Here is a 25,024-nt window from a genome sequence, read left to right as displayed (position 1 = left end):
GCCAGATAATTTGTTTTAATGATGATGTCTGAGGGATAAATGCTGGCCAGAAGATCTGTCATGTTCTTCAAAGACTGTCTTGGAATCCTGTACATCAGGGGTGGGCAAACGCCCGCGGGCCGCATGCGGCCCGCCAAAGGTATTTCTGCGGCCCACCAAGTCATTAAAAAAAAAAAAAAAAAAAAAAAAATTTTTTTTAAAAAAATTTTTTTTTTTTAAAAAAATTTTTTTTTAAAGGTTAATGGGTGGGGGGGCTGTTGGGTTACTTACTGGTATAGGTGGATACGTTGACTTGAGTAGGGTGATCATTGCTTGGCACAACGTCGAGGGCCGAAGGGCCTGTTCTGTGCTGTACTGTTCCATGTTCTATATGACGCGCCCACAATCATAACCGGGTGAAGTAATTATTTTACTTAATATACTATGCGGCCCTTTGTGAATTGTGAATTTCTGAATGCGGCCCTTGCACGGAAAAGTTTGCCCACCCCTGCTGTACATCTACACGAAAGCCAATATGAGCCTTGCATTAACATCCACTCTAACAGGCGGCATGTATCTCTCACACCATGGTACTATCTATAATAATATAATATAATTGCTTATTGTCACAAGTAGGCTTCAATGAAGTTAGTGCAAAAATCCCCTAGTTGCCACATTCCGGCGCCTGTTCGAGGAGGCCGGTACGGGAATTGAACCCTGCGCTGCACTAGCAACCTTTCCTTGCCTGTCTGTAGTAAAACTTGAATACACAACCTTTTGACTTTAATACAGTTAGCTCTAGTCCAAATACTTTTAATTACTTTGCCACTGACCCCATGCATCAGCCATTTTTACACCAATCTGGATGTAGAATTCTATGAATCAGCCACAAGAAAATATCTGAACTTGAATATGAAAAGGATGTGTTAAGGATCCACTTTTATTTTTTTCTTCATTTGCACTAAATTCTTTTGCTAGTGTCTGTGTGTCAGTGAAATGTTATCAAATCCATGATTTCTTGGGACTTTGAGCTGCTGCATCCTCCTCCTTCCTCACAAACTGCTCCTCTCTTTTTGGCCAGAATTCATAGCTGTGCTGGTTTCACATTCTCTGCCCTACACACCCCAGATCAAGTTTTAGCATCAGAAGAACTGGTGTGCAATGAGTGGTTGAGATAAGGGGAAGATCGAAGTGGAAGCAAGTGTCATGGCATTGAATATGGATATGTTCCATTGATCATTCTGCAGCAACTTCCTGAAGAGAAATTTAGGTTAAATTAGTGTTACCAAAACCATTCTAAATTATATCAGGAAAATGCTTTTATTTCATGTTCCCAAATTTGTAAAAGTTGTAAAGCACTGGAGCGTATTCAGTCTTTACAAACTTGAATAGTTGTTGACACAGTACAGGCTTGTAAAATGTGACATCTACAGCAGGTAATGTCTTCACACAGGCACAGTTGATGGGGATAAACATTTGACTTTTGCTCTGCACAATAATGAGACAATATGATTGAAATAATTAGAAGGATTGAGGATGTTAAATTTAGTTCATAGAATCAAACAGTACAAAAGAGGCCCTTTGGCCCATCTAGCCTGCACCGACAAAATTAAACTAATGTACACGAATCCCGCTTCCCAGCATTTGGCCCATAGCTTTGAATGTTACGACATTTCAAGTGGTCATCCAAGTATTGCTTAAAGATTGAGGTTTCCCACCTCAACTACCTTGCATTCCAGATTGCCACCACCCTCCTGGGTGAAAAGATTTTCCTCAAATCCTCTGCCTTTCATCTTAAAATTATACCCCCTTGTTATTGACCCTTCAACTAAGGGGAATAGCTGTTTTCTATCTACCCTGTACACCTCTAATCTTGTACACCTCAATCAGGTGTTCTCTTGGCCTTCTCGGCTCCAAAGAAAACAACCCAATCTTATCTGGCCTCTCTTCATAGCTAAAATGCTCCATCCAGCAACATCCTGGTGAATCGCCTCTGCACCCTCTCTCGTGCAATCATATCCTTCTATACATAGTGTGGAACTGGACACATGTTAGCCAGTTGTGGCCTAACCAAAGTCCTGTACAGTTCCACCATAACTTCCCTGCTCCATAATCTATGCCAGACTGCTAAAGGCAAGTGCCCCGTGTTCTGCCTTAACTACTCTATTAACCTGTCCTCCTGCCTTCAGGGATCTGTGGGCAAGCACCCTAAGATCCATCTGAGCTATCTAGTGTCCTTTCATTCATTGAATACTCCCTGGTCATGTTACTTCTTCCAAAGTGCATCACGTCACTCGTTTCAAGGTTAAATTTCATCTGCCGCTGATCTGCCCCTCCGACCAATCCTTCTATAAATCCTCCTGTAACAACCTTCACTGTCAACCACCTGGACAATCTTCGTGACAACCACAAGATGAGATACCTTGTGGGATTAAAAGTTTTGCATATATACATTGCCTGTGTAGGATAATAAAATCTGAGAAGTTAACGGTTTACATTAAATAATGCAAATAAGGGAACTAAATACCCATCGGGCTTCAGTCAAACATCTGTTTTTCACTAGATTGCTAGAACAGCTATTGAGTTCTGACATTTTTAGACTTCCAAGATGTCTTTGACTTGATCAGCTTTGTACTATTGTAACATGATGTGTTAACTACAACAGTGATGTTTTGGCAGCACTTGTTAACCACATTTCTGGCAAGAGTGCTCGTGTTTTCTCAGAAAGGACTGTACAAGAGGTTAAAACAAATAAAGGCTATCCTGGCAGCAATCTACAGGATGTGACACGGAAATGCCTCGGAACTTGTATTTTTTTGTTCTGCTAGTTGTGTGAGCATGGAGGCTTTAAGACAGCTTTAGACCCAGAGTATCAAACGTGATCAAATATTACTAAATTCCTTTCATAGCTACCAAGTTAATTACCTGTGTAAACCAGGCTCTCTTATCAACCTGAAAAAATATAATTTTCTGATCTAAAGGTCATAAAGGCTTTGCTTTACAATTAAGCTCCTCTCTCGTGGATCGCCCAAGTCACATGTGAGGGCAGTTGCTTCTTGCTATTTCTGCTCAAACTGTTGCAAGGGAATTTGTGGTCATGACAATGGTGATTTTTGGACTCACTTCAGAGCAAGTGCTTTTCTCTGCTCAGACATCTCCAACACAGGCCATCAGATAAGGCTGTAACACAAATCCTGCCATTCTCTTCCACACTTCATCAGAGTTCCAGCATGCTGCAGGATCTTGTAGCCATTTAAGTAATTGTTCTTTAAGGAGCAATCATGACAGTGCATATATGATCCTGGACCAGACCCCCAACTGTTTGAAATTATCTAGTTCAGGACCAGCAACGTTTTGTTTAAAGTATAATTATTGAGATTCAGTGCACATAGTAAGAAAATAAAGATTCCATGGGTTTTGAACAAACAAAAATCAACAATACCAGGTCAGAAAGCTAAAAGCAATTTACAATATCTAACTTGTACGCCAGCATTCCGGGTTAATGAGTTATACATGAATGTAGTTTTGCCACTATACAATAATAGCAAATGCGACTAAGGCAGATGCCATGGATTTCTCCCAACCAGACATCAGGACATCGCCTCTCCCCCTCACTCTCACCCCTTCCTCGCGTGCCCGACTCCGTTCCATTAGATCCCTAGATTTCCGAGTCTGCACTCTAACCGCTACTTGCACAATTTGAGTTCTTCACTGGCTTTACTGTGTTAGCACTGCCCCTGGATTTCACCAAGCTCCAATTTCTCCAGCTGCATCAACTATAAATGGCTCTCCTGACTCTAGCCCTTTCCAACAAGGAGCCAGTGATCTTCTGCCGTGTTCTCCACTCCTCAGGAATTCTCCTGAACACTAACTGCACAAAACTGTCATAGCCCTTGGAACTTGAGCCCCAACTACACAGCCAGCTAACAGAAATTCCTTTTGCTACCTGGAGCCTGTTAACAGCAGCACCTTTACCTCTGCTGATAAATATTCTCCCTGCAAACACACAGAGAAATTGAAATCCTAAAACTTTCTTAAGCTCCAACCATCTTTAGGATGATGTAGTTTTCCAGGGTTCACTGCTTTTAAATTGATTATAGCTATAGCTTCCAAACAACTCTCTGGGCTGCATGCGCAGCCACGGACCCGGCAATTCTCTGGCTGCTAGCCCCCCACCAAACGAAGGATCGGTGCAGCTCTTGTGCCATTTTTTCGGGTGTGAAACACCACTGTTCCCACGCCGGCGTCAGCACATAGCCTCCCAAATGGAGAATCCAGCTCCTGGCCTCCATTTCCCCAGCTAAATAAGCACCCACCTGCTGTTAACCCATTAAGTCATCATGGTTCCACCCTTTGTGTATAGTCTTCAAGCTGCTTTAGGTGCATTTGTCCCATTTTCTACAGTTAACTTTAATCTTTCCAGAACTACAAATTGTCTCAAAAATATTAGATTTCATGCAAGGAAGTTCAGCAGATAATTGGTCTTTATTGCAAAGGAAATGGAGTATAAAAATAGGGAAGTCCACAAGGCACTGAACAATTTTTGTCCCTGTTATCTACAGAAAGATAACTGGCAATGGAGGCAACCCAGAGAAGGCTCACTAGGGTATGGGTGTAGGATCCAAGGGATGGAGGGATTTTCTTATGAGGGTGGGTTAAGTAGGTTGGGCCCATAATTGGAGTTTAAAGTTTCCTCCCACAGTCCAAAGATGTGCATATTAGGTGGATTTGCCATGCTGAGCTGCCCCATAGGGTGGGGTTGTAGGAATAGGATGTGGGATTTGGCCTGAACAGGGTGGACTTCCAAAGAGCCGGTGCAGACGCGATGGGCTGAATAGCCTCCTTCTGCACTGTAGGGATTCTGAAGACTGGGTAGATGCTGAGAGGATGTTTCCTCTTGTAAGAGAGTCTGGGACTAGAGGGCATGATCTGAGTAAGGGGTTGTCTGTTTAAGACAGATGAGGAGGAAATATTCGCTGCAGAGGCTGGATCGTTAAGTATGTTTCAGTATGTTGGATAGACAGATTTTTAATCAGTAAGGGAATTAAGCCTTATGGGGATAAGGCGTGAAAGTGGGGCTGAATGGCATAGCTCTGCTCCACAGTCTTGCAACTCTTTACTCTAGTTCGTAGTAATAAGGTAATTGTGGAAGTTTTACTTATGGTTCAGCCAGCTTTAGAATATTGACTTCTGGTGCAATGGTTATTTACACTGTTATTAAACAAACCTTTTGAATCCCAATTGTTACCAGTTTTCAAGCTCAGCTATGTAGATTTGGAAACAAAACCTTGTTACATCTTTGACTGGAATTATAGTAGTGAATACAGCAGCGTGCAACCAAAGCAGCAATTTTGGATTGTCAAATTGAACAGTATAAATAAATGCAAGCCCTGAAAGTTAAGCACAGACATGTTTTAAAAAGCTCAACAAGTAATCTGCATTTGTCAAGAGAAAATGCAAATTACTATTTCGGAGTACCACTGCCAGCTTCTCCAGTTATCAATCTTTCTGATGCACCGATTTATCCCATTTATTTTGTACAACTCTAATGAGCAGGCTAGTTTTCATATGCAGTTTTTTATTTTCCATATTCCCACTATTGAGTAATAATTCTGTACCAAGTAAACACCCAGTAAACTTTCTTTTGTTAAGATATTTTGTCAATTTAGGGACTTCTGGGTGCGGCGACGCGGTGAGCGGTTGCGTACAAAGGGGCCATTCAGCGATGCCCGTTTGACCCTTGCCACCCGATTATTGGGTGTAATGTTTTTTTAAAAAGCAAGGCAAATTTGCCCTTAACTAGTCTCCTTCGGTGTGGAATGCCTGCAGGGGGTAAAACCAGGCAAAAGGCACTTAAAGCACCTCACCTGAAAAGGCAGCACCTCGTGGTAAGGGGAAGTAAAACATGGTGGAGCCCTCTGGATTGTTGACACCCACCCTGGAGCCAGCGGAGAAATTGATGGACTTCTTTCCGGACAAGTTTCATCAACAAAGGCAGTTGATGGCAGAAGATGTTTCTCAAGGAAGCGGTGGCCCCCTTCGCTTAACCTTGGAGAGTGTGGAGCAGCAGATTGAGGCACAAGGCACGCAGATCCGTGAGATGGAAGAGGCGGTCACTGATCTTAGCGACTGATTGCCCCTTTGGAGGCTGAGGTTAAGTTGATGGCGAAGACACAAAAGGTTTTACAAGTCAAGGTTGATTTGTTGGGCTGTCAGATGGCATCGAAGGCACGAATGCCACAGAATTTGTGGCATAGGTGCTTGGTAAATTAGTGGGGGAGGGTTTTTTTCTAAATCGCGGGGTAGCACAGTGGTTAGCACTGTTTGCTTCACAGTGCCAGTATCCCAGGTTCGATTCCCAGCTTGGGTCACCTGTGTGTGCAGAGTCTGCACATTCTCCCTGTGTCTGCGTGGATTTCCTCCTGGGTGCTCAAGTTTCCTCCCCCCCCCAAGTCCCAAACTGGGTGCTGTTAGGTGAACTGGCCATTCTGAAATCTCCCTCGTGTACCCAAACAGGTGCCGGAATCTGGCGATTAGGGGCTTTTAACAGTAACTTCATTGCAATGTTAATGTAAGCCTACTTGTGACAATATAGATTAATGTTATAACCCTCCCAAGAAACCAAAATCCGGCGATCCACCAGGAGCAGTTGTAGTTCGCCTCCATAGATTTCTTGTTAAAGAGCGGATCTTGAAATAGGCAAAGGAAAGATATTGGGACGGGCACGGTGTTCAAATTTACCAGGACATTGGGGTGGATTGGATTCTGGAACATTGGAACTGGCAAAGCGACTAGCTGGGTTCAACAAGGCCAAGGTGGTACTTTACAAAAAAGAGGTGCAATTTGGTATGGTGTACCCAGCTCGACTGTGTTTAAAAACAAAGGCCATTACTTTAATACGCCACAGGAGGTGAATGGCGAATGACTTTGTGAGGAGGAGCGGACTAGGAGAGATTTGATTGTGGTTATGGGATGTTTTTTGGAGTTTTACAGTTTCATGTGTATATAGTTCCTGTTACTGTTTTTGTTTTGGCTATTTGGGGTTCCGTGTTCTTCTTCTCGCACATGATGCTATGGAATTGTTTTATTGGTCAATTAGGGGTGTGGAGTCTTTATTTATTTACTGTTTTGCCGAATGTGCATTTTTGGTTTGGATGAGGGGCTGGGGTAAATGGGTGCCTGGCTCTTTCTAGTTAGGATTTCCCTTTGTTTTTGTTTTCTCTTTCGGACTTGCTGGACGTAGGCCGCCTGGCTAGCGATGAGCGGGGCAGGTGTTCCACTCAAATGTTGATTCCAGGTCGAGAGGAGTTGCGACCTTGATCAATAAGAGGATGGCATTTATGGCAGCTAGAATTTTGAAAGACCCTGGGGGCGATATGTTATGGTGAGTGGAGTGTTGGCGGGTGCACCAGTGGTATCAGTGAACATTTATGCACCAAATTGGGGCGAGGGTGTTGGCAACCATCTCTGATCTGGACTCACACCAGTTGATTATGGGGGAAGATTTCTTGTGTATTTGACCCAAGAATGGACCGGTCAACTCCCAGGTCTCTGGTTGCTGCTGAGAGGGCAAGAGAGTTGGCTGTGTTCATGGAAAAGGGGGGGATCCATGGAGATTTAGTTACCCAAGGGAGTGGGAGTTTTCCTCCTTCTCTCAGGCGCACAGAGTCTACTCTTTTCATAGTGGAAAAGGCGTTACTCTGGTGTTGGAGTTGGGTAATCAGCGAAAGTATTATCGACCATGCTCCACACTGTGGATATGTGATTTGAGATGGGTCGAGCCCAGCGCCCACCATGGAGCTGGACACATCACTCCTGGCAGATAAGGGGTTTTGTGAAAGGGTGACTTTGGCCATAGGGAATTATGTAGATTCCAACCAGAATGGGGAGGTGATCCGAGGCAAAATTATATCATATAGGGCCCACAAGGTTAAGGCTGGCAGGGCTAAAAGGCAGAGTTGGATCAGCAGTACTTCACTACGTCTACGTCAAGTTGATGGCAGAGAGAAAGAGGCGACAAATAATGTTTGAGTTTGAATTGATGGGGAATGCGGCGAGTCAGCTTTGCCGTTTGCAAGGTACGTTTCATGAATATGGGGATAAAGGTAGTAATTATTGGCACACCAATTGAGACGGCAGGCAGCAACATGGGAAATAGCTCAGGTTAAAGATGAGGGGGGAGAGCTGGTTATTGCCCCGGATAAGATTAATGGAGCTTTTGAGGTTTTTTTATCGAGGGCTATACAAGTCTGAACCGCCAGAGGATGGCTCGGAGATGGAGCGATTTTTTGGCAGATTGGACTTCCCAGTGGCAGGAAGGGTGAAGGGAGAGGGGCTGAAGGCACCTTTGGGGTTGGAGGAAGTTAAAGACTGTATCGGTCCCATGCAATCGGGGGCAGCACCAGGGCCGGATGGTTTTCCAGCCAAATTTTACAAACTGTTCTGGGCCTTGTTGGCACCTCACTGGGAATGTTCTACGACTCTTTCTGCTTAGAGGGATGCTGCCTGCCACTCTACACAGGGCTCAATTTTTTAATCCCGAAAAACTACAAATCCCCTTGAGGGTGGGTCTTATAGGCCTATTTCACTGTTAAACACTGATGTGAAAGTACTAGCTAAGGTTCTGGTGAAACATGGAGGGTGCCTATCAGAAGTAATCTCCGAGGACCAGACGGGATTTGTCAGGGGCCGACAGTTGTCGTCCAACATCAGGAGGCTTTTGAATGTGGTCATATCACCCTCTGTGGAGCAGGTGGATTTCATTTGGTCATGGGACGTGGGCATCATTGACTCATGGCCAGCATTTATTACCCAGCCCTAATTGCCCTTGAGGGGGCAGTTAAGAGACAGACATATTGCTGTGGGTTTGGAATCATGTGTAGGCCAGACCAGGTAAGGATGGCAGATTTCCTTCCTTAGAGGACATTAGTGAACCAGACGGGTTTTTACGACAATCAACAATGGTTTCATGGTCATCATTAAACGTTTAATTCCAGATTTTTGTTGAATTCAAATTTCACCATCTACAGTGGAGGGATTTGAACCCAAGTCCCCAGAGCCTTAACCTTGTGTTTCTGGTTTACAAGTCCAGTGACAATACCGCTGTGCCACCACCTCACTGGAAATGCCGGAAGTAATCCTCTCCATGTATGCGGAGAAGGCTTTTGACCGTGTGTAGTGGAGCTACATCTTTAAGGTCGTGGGCGATTTGGATTTGGTCCTGCTTTTATTTCCTGGGTGAAACTGCTGTATAATGCTCCCACAGCTAGTGTCTGGACCAATGCTGTGAGCTCACTATATTTCCGATTTACACAGGGGCACGCGACAGGGGTGCCTATAGTCTCCACTATTGTTCGTACTAGCGATTTGAACCATTGCCCATTGCACTTAGATCGTCTGGGAATGGAAAGGTATTGAGCAAGGGGTGTGAGGAACAGAGTGTCCCTTTTAGCTGACTATGTGTTGTTATATGTTTCATCCTCTCACAGGTATGGGAGAAATTTTGGAACTGTTGAAAAAATTTGGATCCTTTTTTTTAGGGTATAGATTGAACATGAGCAAGAGCGATATGTTCCTTGTAAATTCCCTGGGGAAGAGGACCAATCTGGGGAGGCTGCCTTTTAAGCTGGCCAAGACTAAGTTTCGGGATTCAGGTGGTGCACAATTGGATACTGATGCATAAGCTGAACTTGACTACTCTGGTGGAAAAAGTGAAGGGGAACCTGAGGAGGTGGGATGCCGTCCCACTAACTTTGGCTGGTAGAGTACACATGGTCAAAATGAACCTTTTTACTGATGTTTCTATTCGTGTTCCAGAGTCTTCCTCCCTAAATCTTTTTTCACTAGGGTTGATGGACTAATCTCTGCTTTTGTTTGGATGGGAAAGACTTTTAGGACTAGAAGAGCTTTCCTGCAGTGAAGACGACAATCAGGTGGAGTGGCCATACTGAACCTGATGCTCTATTACTGGGCGGCAAACATTGGGCAACTACGAAGTTGGTTTGAGGAGCCTGGTGCGGGTTGCAGTCAGATGGAGGAAAGCACTTGCATAGGGTCATGCTTAAGGGCATTGGTTGTGGCACTTCTTCCGTTCTCCACGTTGTTGGGGTCAAACTTGAAGAATTTGATAATGTTTGGAATAAAATATATTTAAAAGTATATATTTTGTCAATTTAAAAGAATATGGTACTGCTGTTTATTCATATGGCAGGTAAACTGAATGATGAACCGTATTAGAATACAACATATAGAATGAAGTCTCATTCTGTGCTGCATTTAGATGCTGTCCAATTAGTCCCATTCCCCTTTTCGTATAGGGATTTTGTTTTTCTCCCTTCAAGTATTTATCCAAGTCTCTTTTGAATGTCACTGAATCGGCTTCCAGCATAAATTCAATATGTCTATATTGTGAATTAGTCCTCTGATTATCAACTCTTCTTCCATTGGAAACAATCTTGCCTCTGTTTACTTTACCAGAATCCTTCATATTTTTGCATGATAGTCTATTCCAGAATCTCATGCTTGCATTTATATATGCAATGAACAAGATTTACCCACCACTCCGACACATGTTTTTTGATGGTGGACATGGCCTGCCACAGGGATCTGCCAGTCTTGAGTTGTCAATGGGATTTCCCATTGACCACATGCCTCGTCGCTGGGAAACCAGTGCGCTGGAGTGGAACCAGAATTTCCCGCCTGCGTGAACAGCAGGTAAACCCTGCCCACTGTCTTTCATGACTTCAGAATGTGCCAAAGCACTTACAGCTAACAAAGTGCTTGGAAGTTTAGTCACGGTTATAATGTGGAAATATGACATCCAGTGCACAGCAAGGTTCAACAAATGACAATGAAATCTATTTTTTTTAAATGTAGTTCGAGAGCTAAATTTTAGCCAGAACGGGCTGTCAGTCCCATGGGATCATTAATGCCCTCCTGAAGAGGTGGAAATGTTTCTGTTAGAAAATATGCCACCTCCATCATTGCAGAACTACCTCAAGTACTGAAGTGCCAGGTTAAATTATGTACTCCAGTTTCCAGAGTGGAGCGTGATGCCAACATTTTTAATGAAAACACCCTGGCTTTGGGAATGTTTTTAACAGGTACTAATCCACTGCCATTAAAGTAAATATATCAAAAAAAATTCAATGATTGCAATTGCAACAATTCCAGCACAGCCGAAACCAAATATTATGTCTAAAACCAAAATTATTGTAATTGTGGAAAACTAGATTATGGGGTTTAGTTTTTTCTGTTAATGTCTCACTTTCAGTAATGTGACCTAATATTCCTACAAACGTAAACAATAGCACAGCACAGAAGGCAGTCATTCCGTCCCTTAAACTTGAACTAGCTCCTTCAATGAGCTCTTCAGTTAGTCTCAATCTTCCCTTCACTTTGCCATTTTTTCTCCTCCATATGTTTATCCAATTCCCTTTTTGAGGACTAATATTGAAACTGTATTAACCATCCTATCTGAGTGTATTCCAACTCTTAAGCTCTCAGTGCAGCATTTAAAAAAAATATATTTCCCCTCCTCTATGCTACCACTGATTCTTTTGCCAATCGCTATAAACCTGTGACCTCTTTTTCTTGACCCTTCAGTTATTGGAAAAGGTTTCCCATCTCTCTTTATTTGGTGCTTATAACTTCATATTGAAGATCTCCACTGCATTAAACCCTCCAATCCATAAAAACAGCCATCACCACAACTTTCTGTCCTGTGGCCAATTTGTATCCACACTGTTAAGGTCCCTTTTGTCTCCTTGGCTTCAATGTTGCATATAGCTTAATCAAACCCCTTTTGGAAATCTGTGACTTCACTGCCCTCTCGACCTCATCAAAGAAACTCAAATCAAGATGGTTGAATGTGATTTACCTTTATCAGATCCATACTAGATCTTATTTAAATGCTTGTCAAAATGGCTAATAATTTTGAAAGAAAATGAGCACTTCTGAAGTTTCTACCCTTCTCCCTGCAACCTAAAATGTATCATTGGGGTTAGGTGACTCGGCCTCTTTTAGAAGTGCATTAGAACATTTTACTCCATTTATAGTGTGCTATAACTGCAAGTTGGTGCGATAATGGTTACATAATGCATAAATTATGCTTAATGGAACTTGTTTCATGCTTTATACTCTGATTCTACTGAAATTTTGACCCAGTGATTGCGAATGATGGTATGTGACTTAAAGCTTTCCCATGATGTTACATTATATTTATCCCATTGGCTACTGTTCATGTATGATTATAGAGCCATAGAATTCCTACAGTGCAGAAGGCGGCCATTTGGCCCACTGAGTCTGCACCAACCCTCTGAAAGAGCACCCTTCCTAGGTCCATTCCCCTGTCCCATCCCCATAACTCCACCTAACCTGCACATCCCTGGACACAGGGTCAATTTATCATAGCCAATCCGCCTAACCTGCACATCTTCGGATTGTGGGAGGGAACTAGAGCACCCAGCGGAAACCCACGCAGACACGGGGAGAATATGCAAACTCCACACACACCTAAGGCCAGAATTGACCCAGAGTCCCTGGTGCTGTGAGGCAGTATCATTGGCACGATATCCAACCATGAAGAACTTCCATTAAACCCAGTGAGCAGCACCCATTTTCTTTAGAGATCAGTACACCAGTATAAGAGTGCTGCAGCCAACAAGGAACAATCAGCAAACTATGCAACCAATAATCTTTCGAAAGCCATGCATTTGATAGATACCTGTTCTAATAACCTGCTGCTTATTAGACTAATTTCCTTTATTCTACGTTTGATTTACATATTTTACATTGTTTTCATATATAGCTGTGTGTTCATATCTACAGATAGGAAGGATTAAATAGCACCTCTAGTTCTGCTCACAGAAGTTATTGTATTTGCTACAATTAAATGTAATGGGGTTTGTGTTTTTTTTCAAATGAATGCATTTGTGAGCAGAAGTGAAGTTGAGTGTGAAGGTAAGTGTTTATCGGTAGTTGATTCTGGAGAGAGGCAAGATAAATTGAAGAGAGTGCCAAGTTAACACTGGCTGCAAACACACCAGTATATTTTTAGACTTGTTTGGATTTGTTATTTCCTTGAAGCTTCTCGCCATACTGCAGAATGGAGACTCAGTTGTGATGCTGAAAGTGTAAGCCTGAAAAAGAAAGCAAATCATTCTGGTTTTATGTGCTCTCTGCTCTAATCTATTTCCATAGAAGGATATAAAAAGGTTGGTTAGGGTTACTGGGTTACAGGGATAGGGTGAAGGTGGGCTGAAGTGGGATGCTCTTTCCAAGGGCTGGTGCAGACTCGATGGGCCGAATGGCCGCATTCTGCACTGTAGATTCTGAGATATATATTGTTAACTAATATCTTCCCTGAAAGGGACAATTTGGGTTTCCCTTATTTGCAAAAATTGTGAAAATATCTGGAAATATTGTGGTGAAAAGGTAAATATCAAACTAGAATCAACTTTTACTGCCAAACAAATCTAACTCACTGGCAGGACAGATCTGTTTGGTAATTTTACTCCACTGGTGTATGAAATCATTCATTGCATACTACCCAAGCCCACATTTTATAGGACAGTTCGGGTTCCCTGCAGCCAGTCTCTTCTCTTCTCTCTCTACTTGAAAATCCAACTTTGTATGCTGTGGATGAAAATGCCTCCTGTTCGGAGTGTTTTGAAATATTAGGAACGTGTCTACAAAACACTGCAGTTGGATTTCAAGGAAAATGGCAAGAAAATTCAGAAACAGCGATGTGTACCTCTTTCCAGGGTGAGTTGAATGGAAGATAAAATCTCCGTGATTGGGGGAGCAAGAGTTTAAGAAGTGAGGATGTGGAGAGAAGAATGATTGTACAAAGTACAAAACTGCAGGGAAAGTCAGGCATGATTCGAGCTGTTTGCCGTACTGTTTTAATTAAGTCATTGTCTTGGCCAGTGGTTTGCCAGTTTTTGTCTGTCTCCTTAATGCAATTGTGCAATCTAATTATGCTATTAGAATGTAGTTATCTTGGGATGTTCTTACCTCTTTACAATATTTCCCATTTTGCAATTCCAGGATATCCGACATCAAGCCAGTGACTTCCCTTGTAAAGTCGCCAAGCTTCCAGAAAACAGAAATCGAAACAGATATAGAGACGTCAGCCCATGTAAGTACAAGGAAAAAGGTCTTGATTGCTGCAAAAGGTGTGCATGTATTACATTTTAATTTCCTGCTGGAATGGCATTTTCTCGATGCGAAGCATTTCAGCAATGTTAAACATTAATTGAATAGTAGGGGTCAAACTATGTTGCATGCTAACGAATACCAGCAAGTGCTGCACTTAATTATTGGTAAAAGCTGTGCATTTATTGACTGCATGTCTGTCCTAGGCTAGATGGTGGATACTTCTTACTATTCAAAAGTGTGTTGAGAAATTGATTTTATTTCTTGCATTTTCTTTCTCCAAACTACCAATTGCCTTCTAACTGATGTGTGAAGTAAGCAACCCTTATTTGAATTTTTTTTTTGACCAGCATATATTTTCAGACAAAAATATGATAGCCTCCACTGAATTGCTAAATATACTCCAACTGTCTTATTGCCCAGATCAGCTCATAATCTGGGCCAGGGGTTTACAGTTAATTAATTTGATGAAATATTTTTACAAATTTGTGGTTTTTGTCAGTGTTTTAAAGAATGTAGTTCACAATTTCATGAAAAGTTATTTGCGTAAAGTTTAGTCCATAATATTGACTCCTGTACTATCTCATGTGAAAGTAAATGTAAGATTCCCTGATCATGTTTGTTCCAAGTGATAAGAATTCACTTATTCATGAATAAGTCGTATCAGCTCAACTCGTTCTTCCTTTCCCACCCCCAATCTACATCAATCCCCTTCTCCAAGTCACACTTTCATCTAAAATCTACTACTTAACTAGGTAATTTAAGGCCCTCTTTGCCCGTTGGGGCAAATGAGTTCTGTTTTCTCTATCTTGCACATCACTCACTTAGTACTTTCATGGGAAAATTCTCATCTGCCCATGAAAAAGAATCCCCCTCTTTTCCTTTCAGACTCATTCAGACGTGACCCATCCTTGCATTTAGCCCTCCACTGGCCAAGCTAATTTGGCCACTGTCAGCTTGCTTAATTTCTTCCATGCCTTGACTGACCTTGTTCCTAGCAATCACATATGGTCAGCTCCTGTATTGGTCACCAACTTTGCTCCCTCAAATCAGAGGGCTCAAACTCTTAATACATTTGAAATAAATTGCCTAGGCATCAATTACTAGATCTGTCTGAACCACATTGTATTATCATTCTCGTCTTCATCAGCCAAACAATTTCTTCCTCCAGGAAGATCCTGTAGACTGACAACTTTTTTCTTTACAACCGAAAGCTGCTGTTCTCTTCCCTCTTCCAGATATCGTATCCAAGGAGCTTGTGCATTCATTTTGTCTCAAAGATAGATATTATTAATGGAATTGGAATTGTGGCTACTGTATTCTCCCTCTTTCCTGCACCAAGTTACATTGTTACAAATCTTATGGGGAAAATGTCCCATGGCACTTGTAAATGGGCATATGTTAAACAGATGCTAACCAGGGATAGCTTTGGAGGGATGAACAAAAGTTTAACCAAAAAGATGTTTTGGAGAATCATATAATCACAGAGTCCCAACAGTGCAGATGGAAGCCATTCAGCCCATCGAATCTGCACCGATCTCCGAAAGAGCACCCGATCCAGGCCCAATCCCCCTCGGGGGCAATTTATAATGGCCAATCCACTTAACTGGCACATTTTTGGACTGTGCGAGGAAACTGGACCGGCACCCAGAAGAAACCCATGCGGACATGGGGAGAATGTGCAAACTCCATACAGATAGACAACCCGAGATCTGAATCGAACCTGGGTCCCTGGCGCTGAAAATTAGAGAGGAACGTAAACTCCAATCAAAACAAAATAGCACAGTAGTATCTGGAAGTTTAAAAATTCTCCTGATATTATATGGGTTCTAGACTGGAGGGTAAATGTGCAATTGATCTTCAAAGCATATGTTGAAACAGTACTGTAATAGAATGCTGGATGTAGCATTAAAACTAATATATAAATGGAAGATTGAAGAAAGAATAATGATTGGATAGATAGTCTGATCAGAAGAGGATTGTAATCATTAAAATCTATGTTGATAATTGTACTGTCTGGCTAGTGTCCAGAATACTTGTGAATGTGAGAGCCTATGCCATGAACATTGACTCATATTTAATGTTCACTTGTGGTCCTCCTTCTGTTTCATTTCCACAATATATTTTTAAGAGTTGATGCTTCTCCTGGTCACTCCAGCCTCTTCTAAACCTAATTCCCCATGAGTGCTCGCAGACGTGTACTCCTCCATTTACGTGTCTGTCTCCCACCCTTTCCTGACGCACTCTATTTGATCTTGTGGTCTAACAGTTCATTGGTACTCCTTTCTTGCCTGATCCATACTAACCTTAAGCTCATCCCCCATTCATTGCCATTTTGTTGAGTAGCTGAGCTTTTTTATCAAAAAAAAAAGGTAGAGAAATATAGCACTCTGGTTTAAAAAGAAATTGAGAGAAATGCAAATGGAACACATCTAGAAGTGAGAGGCAGAAGGAAGGAAGAGAAACCTGCTCAAAGTACGCAGAGATAAAAGCTGGGATAATTTGACAAGTTTGTGACGAATTGTGCCCCAGGCCGAATGAGGGAGCAGAAGATTTACTGAGGTGGCCTAAAGAATAGCAGGAAAGTAGCAAAAAGATTTATAAAAAATCGAAGGCAGTGCATCAACTAGTGATTTAAAAACAGTTGAGATATTTATGAATTTAGCCACCTACTTTCTCAAGTTCTTAGACATGCTTACCTTTTCAGGAAGACCACAGACCTAATTGACTGCATTCTGGTTTGAAGTCCAGGTCACAAAAAAAATGGTACATAAAATGCAGGATTAAACAGAATAGTTTTTATAGTGATCGCCATAGAGATGGATAATTCTGATTCTAATTTCCAGTTAATGGCTCAAAGGATGACCTGACCAGATGTTTTAAGACTTTTTACTGTAATAAAAGACAAAGAACTATTGACTAAATGCATTCCCCTAACTTCCCCAGCGTTACATTTAGGGGATACCCCCAAGATGCCCTAAGAATCCCTCCAGGACGTTCCCCCTTAAAGGTCTACCCAGCAATTGCCCAGAAGAGCTAACTTCCTCTGGACAACTACCTGGGCTGGCCGAAGTGATTTAAATCACCAACTTCAGACGGTTCTGCCAGTTTTACCCTGATAGTTACTCTGAAAGAGCGAAACAGGGGGAAAAAAACTTCTAACTCAGAGTAACAAGTTGAACCAGCCTTGCACTTGACACCCTGCACAAACGTGACCTCCACCCCCTTCCCCAGGGGACCCACCACATCACACACACACACCTGCTTTTATTTATTTTCCTTCCATCAGAAGTTCTTCCTCTACTGAAAACTAGGTTAATCTTCCAGCCTCATTTTAACTCATTAATTTGGGCTTTTCAATCCGACAGCAAGTTTCCCACCCTCATTCTTGCATCTTGCTACCTGCCCTCCATGTCCTGTATCCTGAGAGACTACCTTGTCTCAATGTGTTCAGGGATATCTTGGACCCTTTCCATCTAAGCCCAAGTGGTTATCGAGTTCCGTCCAAAAATTGCATGGACTTTGTATCCAGGTAGAAATGTTGAGACCCAATTCCGGCTTGGAAGTAAATGGACAGTTTAAAGCATCACTGTTTACAACCCAACATTTTCAACACTTTCTGGGACTTTTGGGATTCTCTCTTTGTTTTATCATTTTCCCCCTTCCAGATGACCACCTTCAGCGCGGTAGCATAATGGTGGTTAGCATAATTGCTTCACAGCTCCAGGGTCCCAGATTCGATTCCCGGCTTGGGTCACTGTCTGTGCAGAGTCTGCACGTTCTCCCCGTGTGTGCGTGGGTTTCCTCCGGGTACTCCGGTTTCCTCCCACAATCCAAAGATGTGCAGGTTAGGTGGATTAGCCATGCTAAATTGCCCTTAGTGTCCAAAATTGCCCTTAGTGTTGGATTGGGTTACTGGGTTATGGGCATAGGGTGGAGGTGTGTGCTTGGATCGGGTGCTCTTTCAAAGAGCCGGTGCAGACTCGAATGGCCTCCTTCTGCACTGTAAATTCTATGATTCATTTTACTTTGTATTCATAACAGTCTAAAGCATAACAATCTTTTGAATCTCAATTGTAACAAAGGCCTTGGATCATGAAACGCAGAAGCCCATTTAAAATGAAACTTCACCTCCTCGAGAAAATAAAATTGCATCTGATTTTTTTTCTCTCGATGATAACAATCGTCAAGATCCAGATTTTCACCGATTTAGAATAGTTTGACGTTTTGAGATAGAGAAGCCCTATATTGTAACAGGTCAGATTTTAAAACTTGGGTTATACTGTGTAATAATAATATCACAAGTAGGCTTTTATTAACACTGCAATGAAGTTAGGGCAGCATGGTGGCGCAGTGGATAGCACTGCTGCCTCACGGCGCCAAGGTCCCAGGTTAGATCCCGACCCTGGGTTGCTGTCCGTGTGGAGTTTGCACATTCTCCCCGTGTTTGCGTGCGTTTTGCCTCCACAACCCAAAGGATGGGCAGGGTAGGCCATGCTAAATTGCCCCTTAATTGAAAACAAAATAATTGGATACTCTAAATTTATTACAAAAACACATTGCAATGAAGTTACTGTGAAAGTCCCCTAGTCACCACATTGCAGCGCCTGTTCGGGTACACTGAGGGAGAATTCAGAATTTCCAATTCACCTAATAAGCACGTCTTTCAGGACTTGTGGGAGGAAATCAGAGCACCCGGAGGAAACCCACACAGACCTAGGGAGACCGTGCAGACTCTGCACAATGACCCAAACCAGGAATTGAACCCTGGCATTGTGAAGCAATAATGCTAACTCTAATCTGGTCACTGAATATCCCTCCCTTTATTTATCCTTATTTATAACTTACTTGTATTTCCAGGAAAGCCATTCCTACAGACTTAAAAAGAGAAGTGTGTGTGTTTCATTATTTTATGCTGAATTAATATTTAATGCAGTATGATTGATGACCCAAACGGGGGTGTTTCTTAACCACTTCTTTCGCTTATTGTACACATAATGAAACTACCAACATTTATAAATGTCAGAAGGGTTTGGCTTCCCTGTTAGTTTTTTTTTAAACTACTCTTGGTTTCATTTTATTACATCTGATCCAGCCAGAGCCATGTTCAGACCATTTTTAAGCTGAACTGTCACAGTCCAAAAGATATTTCTTGTTTATTTATTGTTGATCTGGGTAAAATGTTTGGCTCTGAAGAATGCAGTTTGCACATTTATCACAAAAAAATTAAATCTGTTATATATGTGTCCTCCTGTTACTGATAGTTTGAACTCTGGGTGCTTGAGTGCATTATCAACCATATAGTCAAAATGCTCATCACTGACTTTTTTTCTAAATATAAAGTTGATCACAGTCGAATTAAGCTACAGCAAGGTGATAATGACTACGTCAATGCAAGCTTGATTAAAATGGAAGAGGCTCAAAGTAGTTATATTCTAACACAGGTGAGCAATTTTAAGAGTTTCACAGAGTTAAAGGAAAATCTTTTGTTTGACAAATTACTTGTTATTTTATCTTAATGTTTTATTGGCGTTAAGCCATCAATTAATTTCTGAAGCATTGTTTTGAGCTTCAAATTAAGGGACTATGATTCTGAGGAATTAAACATCTTCCTCTTTTTTTTTACCCAATATGATTTAGTCAGCTTTAACATTATCTAAATGCATTTGATTTGATACCTTTCAGCAACAGGGAGAAAACTTAGTCCCATCATTTCTGGGCCTTGTATCAAACAGGAGGAGCTCCATAGGTTGCAAAGAAAATTTTTCTGGCCCACTATCACCTTTGCCTCCAGAATTGTTTCCTTTTTTGAACACATCTAAATCTGAAGTTTGACAAAATATGAAAATTCAATTGTCGAATCTACTGGCACCCTAAAGTACTGATTGGACAGGGATTCTCACCCTGTCACCCAAAGTCCGAGGATCATGCATTCCCACTGATGCTAGCTGTCCTACAGCTATTTAATGCAAGCGTTAATTGACTGAAAATGCGACTTCCCACCCCTTATTCGGGAGGAAGCCCTACTTTGGAGAACTGCTAGCTAATCTGATTGTAGCTCTGTAGACACCGCAGCACCAGTAGCAGCAGTGACCAAGATTTGGGATTACAAGCATTCCCTAGCTTCAATGTCCCAGAGTCCTGGATCAGGCAAGTCGAGTGCAGGTACTTCTGTGATGAGGTGAGGCCTGGGAGGTTCGGAGATGGGGGTTAGAGATCCTGATTAAGAAGCTGGCTGGGGAAGGAGCATGCAATGGGTGGGGGAGTAGGAGTGACTATTAATTACCCCCTTAAGGCCATTAATTGGAGCAGGGGTGGGCAGGCAGACTAGCTAAGGCCTTGACCATCCCCTGCAAAACTGTGAACAGGTTGGGGTGGGTGGTAAGGCCATGTGGGGAATTTTGCAGCCCCACCATCCAACCTGCAAACCCATCACTGGGCAACTATAGTATTCCGCCCATGGTGAAATTTTGGTAGACCTATTACATTATGCAAGGACAAATGTTCTATTGTCAAATTGCTTTCAGCATTTCCTACTGCCAAATCTAAAATTCTAGCTTGCCTTCACATTAAAGTATTTATTTATATTTTCCTGTATCTGATACATTCAGAAATTAGAAATCCATATTGCATTAAACAGCATTGATTTTTGCATTGTGACCAAACAATTGTCTCTTGCAGACACAAATTGAAATATTTGATTTTTTTTTTTAAATGCTTCAATTTTATTTCATTGTCTCATATATATATATACTGCAAAATTGTCATGTAATCTGTTTGTTTGGAAGAAGAGCAGCCATCAACTAATATAGACTTTGGGTGGGATTCTCCACCCCAACCCGAGCTGGGTGTTTCTTGCTGATGTGGCATTTGCTGGTGGTGTGATTCTCTCTCCCCGCCGCTTGTCAATGGGATTTCCCATGAAGCCATCCCATTGTGCCAGGAAACCTGTGGGTGGGGTTGCGCTGTCAGCGGGAAAAGAGAACACCCAACAGCTGGAGAATTCCAGCCTTTGTTATTGATTTGCATGTTGCGCATCCATTGCAAATTAATTGGAGACTACAACTTGTTGAGCCTCCAGACAATAATCCTCTCCACTGTCCCGCAACCCAACCATTAAAAACAAATAGAGCTGTTTATGTTGGATATTCTGAATCTGTAATGTTCGTTCATTATTCTTTAAATCAACTAGCACAAAACTTTCAGTGGGCCTGTGAAGTTTGAATCCTTTTATAGCTTTAAAAATATTTTATATATGGCACCTTTCACAGCCCATTTTATAAGGCGACACAGTGGTTAACACTACTGCCTGACGGCTCCAGGGTCCCAGGTTCAATTCTGGCCTTGGATGACTCTGTGTGGAGTTTGTACGTTCTCCTGTGTCTGTGTGGATTTCCTCCAGATGCTCCTGTTTTCTCCCACAGTCCAAAGATGTGCAGGTTGGTGGATTGGCCATGCTAAATGGCTCCTTGGTGTCCAAAAAATGGTTAGGTGGGGTTACGGGCTTAGGGTGGAGGCATGGGCTTAAAGGGTTTTATTTCCAAGGGCCGGTGCAGACTCGATCGGCCGAATGGTCTCCTTCTGCACTAAATTCTATGAATTGAATACTTTTAAAGTGTAGTCATGTAGAAAAGTGTTCTGGTTAAATATTTAATTTCTAATTAAGGATTTGGCCAATGTTATCTTCTATCCCTTTTCACTAGGAAAGGGACTAAATTTACAGATGCACTTCACTTCGAGGTGTGGAAAGGAAATATGTTTTTAAAAATGTTCATTACCAGTCAGAGGTATGGAAAGGATCACTAAAGGAATTCCTCAGTTGATATCAATTGAGCCCTCGCTCATCCTCCAAACTGCCTGGAATGGAAATTTTGAGGCTCTGAAAAAATTCTACAAATGAAAATAACCATCTAAGCCACAGAACTCCTTCATGGCATATATATTTTCAATAGAATGTCTGCCATTTTGATGGGTGTAATCTATAGATTCTTCATTTTATATTTAATTTGCTAAATTGAATATGTTTACTACTTATGTTTTTTCCTTAATTATTAATCAGTTGAAGCTGCCAACTCCGATCCTACTGACTTTGAGAGTTCTATAAGGAGTTGGTAACTATGATTTTGGGTAACACAATTGTTTAGATTTTGCACTGTACTTAATCACACACAATAGCAGCCTGGATCAATTAATTTGTGTTGCTTTGACAGGGTCCTCTTCCACATACTTGTGGTCATTTCTGGGAAATGGTTTGGGAGCAGAAGTCTAGGGGCGTTGTCATGCTCAACAGAGTAATTGAAAAGGGATCAGTAAGTAAATTAATATAATTGCATTCATTGAATAAGCCTTTGCACAGAGAAGTTGTCAAGAACGGTATGAAACCATTAATTTGATTGAACGGTAATTGGGATTGTAGATTAACTCCTGCACATTGAAATTTACTGACTCCAGCAGTGTTTGAGTTTGTTAGAGAATGACATTGTCCGTAAAGAAATTTACTACTTTACCAGAGCATGTGCTAGTTTTAATGCACCATGATAATAGAGCATAGTTGCATGCATCTATCTTGACTTTCACCCAACACAAGATAATCTTGGGTAAAGCGAAATTGCTTCAGAAATGCCTTGATGTATAGTTTGTATAGAAATGGAAGATGTATAGTTTTATTTGTAAATTACTCTTCTCTTCCGTGTCCATCCTCTTCCACCCCACCCACCAGTGTCACGTGTCACTCATACATCTGATTGCCAGAAGTTAAAATCACTCTGACCACTACTGTTATATATGTACCTGTAACAGTGAGGACGAGGTCAAGTGAGTTGATAAAATTTTCCAATTTGGGGTAAGAACAGGAAATGGCACATAATCCTCAGTGTGCATTTAAAAAAGGAAGAGGACCCAAGTAGGAATATAACAAAGAATTTTCCACCTCTCCCACAAAAAGGCAGGCACACCTGGAACCCATACTTTTTTGGGTGAAATTATTAGGGTCAATAGTCCTTCAATGTATGAAGTTGTGCAGCCAGGCAGAACTGGATGGTAGTGAGTGGAGACTGGGTATCCATTCAAGATAAAAGCAAGGGCCCTTGAGCTGATTTGGATGGGTGCGGGAATATGGAAGGATTGGATTTGCATAATATGCTGATATTTAGGGCCAGTAAACTGGAAACCTAAAAACAACTGGCCAAAGGATTATTGAGATAGGTAAGATCAAACAGGACATGGAGAAAACAAATTGGCAAGATGGGAGGAAATCAGTTCTGTGAAGCAATAACAGTTGACAAAATGGATCTACATTTGTGAATCTTAAGTAGGCAGAAGACGACTGCAGTATTGGGAGGTGAGCAATTTGAGGCCAAGAAGCTGAGATCAGTGGCTCATATGGGAAGTTATTACTTTCTTGCCACGTTGACTGCTGTCACCTCAACTGGAAAATTGTATCAACATTGTTACCAGTTCTGTCCTTTACCTACATGTGGTTCATTTCTGATCCTTCCCTTCTTTATCTCAATTTCTGGGTCAAATGTCTATTATAAGCCCAGCAACCTCCAGAGCAACTTGGACCACACTTCCAATAAGGACACTGTTCAATCTCTCAAGTCTTATCTTCTGACTATGCCTCCTTCTTTACCATTATCTTCCCTTCCCTTCCTTGTTGTCTCTTTCTCTTCCCCCCCCCCCCCCCCACCTGCCCCCCGAACCACAATAGGGTTCCCTTTGTCCTCACCGTCCACCCCACCAGCCTCCCAACAAATCATGTGCCATCTCCAACACGGTGCCATCATTAAGCACATCTTCTCCTCCCTTGCAGGCAATTATTCCCTCAACGCACACTGGTCCATTCTCAACCCCAACCATAAACACAATTTTTCACTATCTGATCTTTTTGCAGTTAACATACGAGTTTCAAGCCTCTTTTTTTAATATGAATTAATTGCAGCGAATTACTGTATTTCAAAAGCAGAGCTGCTGAATGTCCTATGCTAAAAATAATTGAGTAAGGAAAAATAGAGTATATCATTGAGGGAAGTTTGCAGCTCACGTGTTGGGTGTTGGCATGAGTTATCAAATCTGGATTCAGAGGGAATTACATATGTGTTACGTGACTAAGGGAAGGTAAATTTTATAAGGCTGAGAGGTGAACTGAAAGTGAACTGGTTGTAGTTACTGGAAGGGCAAACCGTGTCATATTAGTTTGAGCAGGGGTGCGATCAAAAGGCACCGTGTAGACATGAATCACAAAGGAAAAAGATGGTTCTGCCAAATCTAGAGTGCCCTGGTTATCCATCAGCATGCAGGGTAAGATGAAGCAGAAAAAGAAAGCTTATGACGGTCATAAAAAGCATAATACTGTCAAGTCTAGAAAAGTATAGGGGTGAAGTAAAAAAGGAAATTAGGAAAGCAACAGGAGGATACAAAAAATACTAGCAGGTAAAATCAAAGATAACCCGCAGATATTTTACCCGTAAATCTAATAGCAAGAAAGTAGAGGTGTACATGGTAACTTGGGTGTTGATGCTGAAGATGGCAGCATCCTCAATGAGTACTTTGTCTCCTGCCTTCACTATTGTAGAGAGGTGATGTAGACATTCGAGTTAGAAGAGCAGTGTGAAATATTAGATATAGTAAGCATAATGAGAGAGTGAGCAAGTACTAGAAGGATTGGCATCCGTGGAAGGTGGATAAATTGTCACTGCTGATGGATTATATCCCAGGAAGCCAGGGAGGAAGTGCTGAGGGTCATTTTCCAATCCTCACGAGATATCGATGAGGAATTGGAGGTTTATGAACATTGTACTATGTGAGGGATACGCCAGAAATTTAGTTGGTAGGTAAGCACTGATTGCTTAAAAATTCCGGTATAATTGCCATATTTTCTCTTGCTTCT

The 25,024-nt window shown here is 41.8% G+C and overlaps 1 protein-coding gene across 2 annotated transcripts in view; it reads left to right on the top strand.

Moving 5' to 3' along the window:
• LOC119969478 (tyrosine-protein phosphatase non-receptor type 1-like) overlaps nt 1-25,024 on the top strand; it is a 119,784-nt gene that overhangs the window by 69,804 nt on the left and 24,956 nt on the right. Inside the window, exons 2-4 of one of the 2 annotated variants that reach the window (XM_038803157.1) lie at nt 14,029-14,119; nt 19,480-19,580; nt 22,347-22,445. In XM_038803157.1, coding sequence (XP_038659085.1) covers nt 14,029-14,119; nt 19,480-19,580; nt 22,347-22,445 — 291 coding nt within the window. Of the gene's footprint in view, nt 1-14,028; nt 14,120-15,765; nt 16,903-19,479; nt 19,581-22,346; nt 22,446-25,024 lie in introns of those variants that run through there. The other variant, XM_038803158.1, reaches the window with a different exon arrangement.

This window comes from Scyliorhinus canicula, chromosome 7 (assembly GCF_902713615.1).
Source record: "Scyliorhinus canicula chromosome 7, sScyCan1.1, whole genome shotgun sequence".
NCBI lineage: Eukaryota > Metazoa > Chordata > Chondrichthyes > Carcharhiniformes > Scyliorhinidae > Scyliorhinus > Scyliorhinus canicula.
Note: the sequence above shows the minus strand (reverse complement) of the source record. Positions and strands in the feature narration are given on the sequence as shown.